Source organism: Mizuhopecten yessoensis, unplaced genomic scaffold, assembly GCF_002113885.1.
Source record: "Mizuhopecten yessoensis strain PY_sf001 unplaced genomic scaffold, ASM211388v2 scaffold5181, whole genome shotgun sequence".
NCBI classification, from domain to species: Eukaryota; Metazoa; Mollusca; class Bivalvia; order Pectinida; family Pectinidae; genus Mizuhopecten; species Mizuhopecten yessoensis.
Window position 1 is genome coordinate 63,713 of NW_018405920.1, and position 7,140 is coordinate 70,852.

The window sequence follows — 7,140 nt, forward strand, 5'->3', positions numbered from 1 at the left end:
ATGGTATTCTACAAAACTGCAACTTGACAAAAAAAACACAAATATTTTTCTTTCATTTGAGAATATTATTCCGCCGTGATTGACACTTACTATTTCCCAATGCAAAGAATTCCATGCAAAATTTCGGCAAGACTATATCATATTTTTTCTTTTATTGCTGCCGTCATACTTTTAATTCCATATACTCAATTTTACACAAGAAACTTGTTATATATATATGTATCACACTTCAAAGCTAGTAAAAATAGAGTTTTATTGCTTTCCTGATCCTAAACAGATGAAAATATCATGGTGTCCTTAAGGTTGATTTTGATAAATGCTTTTACTGTTATAATATTGATGTACATCATTGAAGGAAACAAACATCGTAGATTAGCTGGACTAGATTTGGTTTAAGTAGTCAGTTTATCGGTATTATTTTTTAATTTAACTTTCGATAGCCACTGGAAGTCTGAACAGAGACGTAACATATATTACATCTCTGGTCTGAACCACTTTATTGATATGTCTATGTGCTATTTGCAAATTAAACAGTGTTCCATGGGCCAGACTGAGTTATTATGAACACGTCCTCGTTTGAATCGTTTGTATTATTTGGCGCGAAATTGAGACGTATGATCAAAGTGTTCTAGATGTTTTGTAGATAGGGACATACTCAAAGCGCTTCGCTGATATAGTTGGGTTTATTTTTGTAACCGGAAGCATCTTATTGTGAAACCACCTCATGACGTGCGAAGTTTCGTCACCGTTTTCCCCGTAAACAGACCTCAACAGAGAAAGACAATTCAAGATGAAGTCACGATTTAGTACTATCGACATAGCTGTCGTTATTAAAGAGCTTCAAAGGTTAGTATAGATCTATATTGGCGAGAATTCTTGTTGAAATTTTGAATGTCAAAAGAAATAAAATCAATCAATTCCCGCGATTATCAATCAATTGTCCACCAACAAGTGTAATAAATGACCCTACACAATAATATATGAATCAATATATCCACGAAAATAAAACTGATGATGATTTATATATATGAAATAGGAGTTACTCCTCCTGACCCCTTCCCCGTCTCGTAACAAATTGTTTGGATGAAGGAAAAAGTCAAACCGTTATAACTAACTGTAAGACCTACATCATATGTAGACTGTTAGAATCTGAAAAAGTTTCGTTTTTAATTCGTTTTTAAATTATGAAAAAATTCATTGTTGAAATCATTGATATAGTACTAAATTTCATTTTTAGAATGTGAACAGGTTATGTGACGTACTGTACCCCAGTATAGTATGTGATCTAGTTGATAAGATTCTACCATGTTCCTGGTAAACATTTTCTATTTATAGTTCGGTTGTAAAGATATATATATATACATTTTTATGTCGTCTATTAATGTACACTATTGTGTCACCCTTGTAAAATTCTAGCCACTTCCTACCGACTGAGCTAAGGAGAATTTCTCTTTAGCTCATTCGGTAGAACGTAAGACTAGTAAACAAGAGGTCCTGGGTTCGACGTCTTGCGGAGGCATTGAAAAAGTAATGGCCTCTGTTACACTTGTACTGTACATACATTGTACTCATCTGATACTGAGTGATAGCTTATATAATAAAGCAGTGATAGTTTAATGAAATCATAATGACACTTTGTAATGTTAAGATGAAACAACACTTTTTATTGGTTAATAACCAGTAACGATGGGCTTATTATTGATTATAATTGAAAATGGATCAGTTTGTGTTCCGATTCCAATTATTGATTACAAATTTCAAAATCAATAAAATTAGAACATTGTTGAAATCAAAGTGTCATGTATACAATGTAAAGTATGCATTAAAAGTAATTTATTCTTATGAATTTACTATATGAATGATTGACAAAACTGCATGAAAGTTGCTTGAAATCTAAAAGTAAGGTAGCAGTGTACAGTAGCGTATGATGGCCATGGGTAATATTGTACAATGAATAACCCCTGTAAATCAAAATTGGCATATACATGATGAAGTGGACTATGTGGGCTTCATATTTAAAAAAAAAAAAAACGAATTTGGTTTGAGCAGTTTTGGGCATTTACAAATCTGTCTTTACACACAACAAAAGCTAGCTTTTCATGTAGTCTATTTTTGTACTCAGCACATGTGTAAATATTGTGAAAAATCGACCAGAATGACCTATGCTAAAATGTGAGTATTTCTGTTACCAAGTAGGCAATATTAAATTTCAGACAGGTTTTAAGAAAATTATTACTACTTTTTTGTTGTATATTTTGTTGTTTTTTGATGTGGTAACCATTGTTTTTACAAGTCCCAAATCTGGGGAAAACAGTTTTTTAAAAAAAACAGTCTCCTACACCAAATGTAATTCAATCAAAATCTAGTTTATAGATATCATATGTATATATATATATATATATATGTAGGTGTGTTATGCAGGTTGAATTCCCTGTAGTATCCATGATTATCTTTTATCTGAGACATGCCATTTATTTTTAGGATCAAGCCATTTCTACTGTACACTGCTACCTAATGTATAGTTTACAACTCTTTCTATTGCTGAAACAGTAGTGCTAGTGTTCTCTCTTTATTTGGGTATTCAGTCCTATAAAATTATAAACCGATTATGCAATTGATCATCATTTGGTTTACTACCTCCAATCACGAACCTGGCATCAATTATGATTTTAAAGGGATTGCCCATCACTAATAACCATGCATACTGGGTAATAAAGGAAGCCATGCATGTATTATTTTCCAGCAAATCTTGCATTTGAAACTTTCTTACAATTTTTTTGGGATGAATTTTTTTGATGGTGCTTCCAGTACTTGACATTTTTTTTTATTATACTGTAAGCTCAGTCTATGTATATGTTTTTCTACATTTCAGATGTCAGCTAAAATGTATGCCTACAAGTAAGGCTAGTTAATTAAAAACTAACATTGTGACATTAAATAAAATATTTTATAACTAAACATGTGTAAGGCATACATATTAATTAGTAAGACAAAAGCATCACATGATAAATGTTTGCCTTTGTAAAAAAAGATTTCCCCCAGCATTTCTCACCCTCTTTATTTTCTGCTAATATAAAACACACATGTTGATTATTCTGTTAATTACTTTTTTTTCAGTTTTTAAATTACTATTTTTGTCATGTAACAATTGAAAGATGTACCAATAGCAATACACACTTTGAGAACCCAGAGAGTATAGAATTGGAAGCCATACTTATAAGATTTTTTCTGTCTTCGATTTTGTAGGTGCTATGGTATGCGAGTTGTAAATGTGTATGATGTTGACAACAAAACCTACCTCATCAAGTTAGGACGGTAAGTCAATTAATTTTCCTTTTTTTCATTATATCTTTATTTGTAATATATGATGAAGAATTCAAAGAAAAACTAATTTTCCCAGCATCATGTATTTCCATTCTTTTAAACAATATTAATCACATGCTTTTTGTATAAGACAATTCAATAATGGTCATTTTTTAACACGGTGAAAAGAAAATTTGGTATCAAAGGAAATCTTATTGCACTTATGTTACCTTTTCATTACCATTGCAGGCCAGAGGAAAAGGCTGTTATACTGATAGAGTCTGGCATCAGAATTCACTGCACTGAGTTTGATTGGCCAAAGAACATGGCTCCGTCGGGTTTCTCCATGAAGGTAAATGAAAACTGTATTACTGTACTGGGAGGTCATAAATGTTAAATGACTGATTGAATGAAATTTATGTTATGAAAACTGAATTCTAGATGGTGTTATTCAGAATGAAGATGTTTTAAGTTCTGTTTGTTATTTTGACTGAGTTATAATCATCATGTTTTATTTATTCAGCTGAGAAAGCATATCAAAGGTCGACGTTTGGAGTCCATCACACAGCTTGGTGTAGACAGGATAGTTAATCTCCAGTTTGGGTCCGGAGAAGCTGCGTATCATGTCATCCTGGAACTATATGATAGAGTAAGCAAAGAAAATATCACTATCAGAGTAAAATTAAATCACATTTGCTGACAGTTATCATGAGCACATTTTAGTTATTGTGAAGTGTACATGTACAGTACATATTGAAACAAAAATAACAGTTTGTCTGATTTGACGGAATTAAATTAAAAGTTAACAAAGTGTGATAAGGACAATACAGTTAGAAAACATGTATTATTTCCTTTTTTGACTACAACTTGAATAGTTATTAACAGTGATGTCTTCATGTTGAATGTGTGAGATTTTTTTTTGTGATACAGTTTAAAGGTCAGAAAATGTTAAGTTTGATGACATACAAAAAACAAAACTAATCCATGTAGTTTGACCAAATACTTATAACATAAAGGTAGGCTGATAAAAACACAGCAGGTGATATTTCTATTGTTAATACTTATTTGTAGAGTGACATAATCATCAAAGTTATTTTTCTATTTTAACATGTGAATTTAGTTCCTTTTGATCCAGATCTGAAATGGACTTCTTCCTAAGGAGATTTGAATAAATTGACTTACTCGTTTTTTTGATACAAGCTTAAGTACTCTCATAAGTGGAATGTGTCTCAACCATTTCAAAACTAACTGTATTGAAATAAAATGAATTTTCAAAAGCTTATAAACTTTCGTTAACAGCTCTAACTTATTCCTTTTCAGGGAAATGTTGTGCTGACCGATTATGAGTTTACAATCTTGAACATTCTGCGGCCCCGTACTGACCAGAGCCAGGATGTGAGATTTGCTGTACGAGAGAAGTATCCCATCACATCCACCAAAACACACGAGGTTCCTACAGACGAAAAGTGAGTGAGACAGAAGTTTACGATTTACCCTGATAGTAATATTTAACTGTCTACTCAAATTTGACTACACTAAAACTACCAAATGTTTAATTGCGTTGGTTTGGAGACAATTAACTTAATCTTAATCAGATATGTTATGGTTTAAAATTTCATTACAAGATTTTGTTGAAAATAATTTTAATGAATTTTTTTCTTGGAAGGTTAATGGGACTACTTTCTGCAGCAAAAGAGGGTGACTCCTTGAAGAAGGTCCTTGTGTCGCATCTGGGTAAGACATGGATTTAGCCTGTTTTAGGTTTAAATCTGACCAACAAACATAGGTAGCCTAGGACACAAAGTGATGTTGGTTTACCTAGGTATTGTATAAAATTATTATTGAAAGCAATAATTATCTTTTAAAGTATTCTACAAAGCAAAATGGTTTCTTGTTGAATCCAAACAAAAAGCATAAGGTAATGGATTATCAGAAATCCAAACTGGCTGATCGTTATAAGCGTTTTGTGATATTGAGGATATTTCAGTATAGCTGTGGAGATTCATTAATGCAGAGACCACTGCTCACGAGTAAAACAGCTAAATTACATGGATACTTTTACTTTGAAATGAGGAGAATTGTTGTTTCTCAGCAGCAGGAAAATCAAACTTGTGTTCTTGAATGAAGAGGACTCAACATTATCATTTCATCAGGAATTACTGTCAGACACACGGAACTTCACCTTTGTTTTTCAGACTATGGTCCTGCCATTATTGATCACAGCCTGATGATAGCTGGTGTTCCCGAGTATGCCAAGATCGGCAAACATTTCTCCATTAAAGATGGTAACATTTCAAATTACAATGTCTACACTGTTTTAAAGTAATGGCAAAAGCAGTTAAGTAATGAAAGAATAGTATTCATTAAATAATTCAAAGTATCTGACCTTCAAGTTGTGCTGCTAGTGCTTGCTATATTTGTAGTACCTAAAACTAAAAGGATTCATAATCTAATTTCAACATGCATTAATCCTGCTTTGAAAATAAAAAGTTACAAAATATTGAAACAACAAAAATGGACGATTTGCTGGACTGTGTGAGCCAATAGAATCTAAATATCTAATTTAATTACCTTCTACATTGTTAGTTTGTAGATGTTTGAAAAGTTTATTTTGTAACGTGTGAAAATATATCCACAGAACATGTAGTATTTAACTTTTTACTTCAGACCTACAGAAGCTAAGGATTGCTGTGGAGGAGGCAGAAATGCTATTTGCTTTACTGCAGAGTGAACCCTGCAAGGTTCGTGTGAATTTGTGTCAAAATATTGTCTGTTGGTGCTACATATTGGATATGGAATATCGTTATCATTGGTCAAAGTGCACCACCATACATCATTTTATTTCCGATGCAGTAATAGTTATTGAAGAGTTTTGCATGCAACAAATGTTTATGGCCATGCATTGTGAGAGCTTAATTAATCTGATGCCTTACTCTTTTACAATTGTCTTCTATGATGGCCTCAGCTATTTCTATATCCATATAAAAACAAATGCCAGTGGTCCTTCTCCTGTGACACCTACTTTCCCTTTTCTTATAAGTAACTATTTATTTCAGAATGTAGTGAACTTGTAACTTTGTTTATAGTGCCTTGGTTGATGCTGTTTGTAGGGTGTTATTGTACAAAAGAGAGAGAAGCGAGTCACAGTGAAGGACGGCGACAGCCAGGAACTGCTGACGTAAGTACATTTGTGCTAGAGATCTTTACTTTCTCCATAAGTATAAAAATCTATCATACAGGTGAAGGAAAGATCTTTACAAATAACTGGCCATACAGGTGATAGCTATTGTAAACAATATGTGTGATTTGAAATATTCCTATTCTTTTCTAAGTATTATATAAAGTAACCATAGCGTTCAATGTTATTAATCTGTCCATATTATAACCATTCACTTGAATGATGATACTTTGAAGCAATATTGTACACATATTCATCACCACTCCATGGTGTGTCACATACTACTTTGCATGATCACCTACATCAAAATGTCAAAACCATCATAACAGGTGAATTAACTGTTGTGCAAATAGAGTAGTTGTTTAAATAGTAACTTTAAAAGTTGGAAATATATATCTTGATGAAGCTTTGTACACAAGGATGTACCACTCTCAGGTCCCTAAACATAACACACTGATGAGGTCATAGGTCAAGTCCTGTTAGTGTTGGGCCAGATATTCTGGTTCAAAGGTATTATAAATAGTTAAGGAAACTTCATAGAAAACTATTGTGCATGTCTTATATTATTTCTATATAAAGAGCAGTTTTCCTTGAAACCTTCACCTTTACCTGGTTAATGACTCAATCCCCCCTCCCCCAGTCACCCTATCAATCCCCCC

The 7,140-nt window shown here is 32.7% G+C and overlaps 1 protein-coding gene across 2 annotated transcripts in view; it reads left to right on the forward strand.

Moving 5' to 3' along the window:
* The first annotated feature begins 691 nt into the window (after positions 1 to 691).
* The window catches only part of LOC110450323 (nuclear export mediator factor Nemf-like), a 23,145-nt gene continuing 16,696 nt past the window's right edge, over positions 692 to 7,140 (forward strand). Inside the window, exons 1-9 of one of the 2 annotated variants that reach the window (XM_021497793.1) lie at positions 692 to 846; positions 3,247 to 3,315; positions 3,553 to 3,655; positions 3,827 to 3,952; positions 4,624 to 4,769; positions 4,970 to 5,037; positions 5,499 to 5,588; positions 5,971 to 6,044; positions 6,414 to 6,481. In XM_021497793.1, coding sequence (XP_021353468.1) covers positions 791 to 846; positions 3,247 to 3,315; positions 3,553 to 3,655; positions 3,827 to 3,952; positions 4,624 to 4,769; positions 4,970 to 5,037; positions 5,499 to 5,588; positions 5,971 to 6,044; positions 6,414 to 6,481 — 800 coding nt within the window. In that variant the 5' untranslated portion in view covers positions 692 to 790. Of the gene's footprint in view, positions 847 to 2,861; positions 2,899 to 3,246; positions 3,316 to 3,552; positions 3,656 to 3,826; positions 3,953 to 4,623; positions 4,770 to 4,969; positions 5,038 to 5,498; positions 5,589 to 5,970; positions 6,045 to 6,413; positions 6,482 to 7,140 lie in introns of those variants that run through there. The other variant, XM_021497794.1, reaches the window with a different exon arrangement.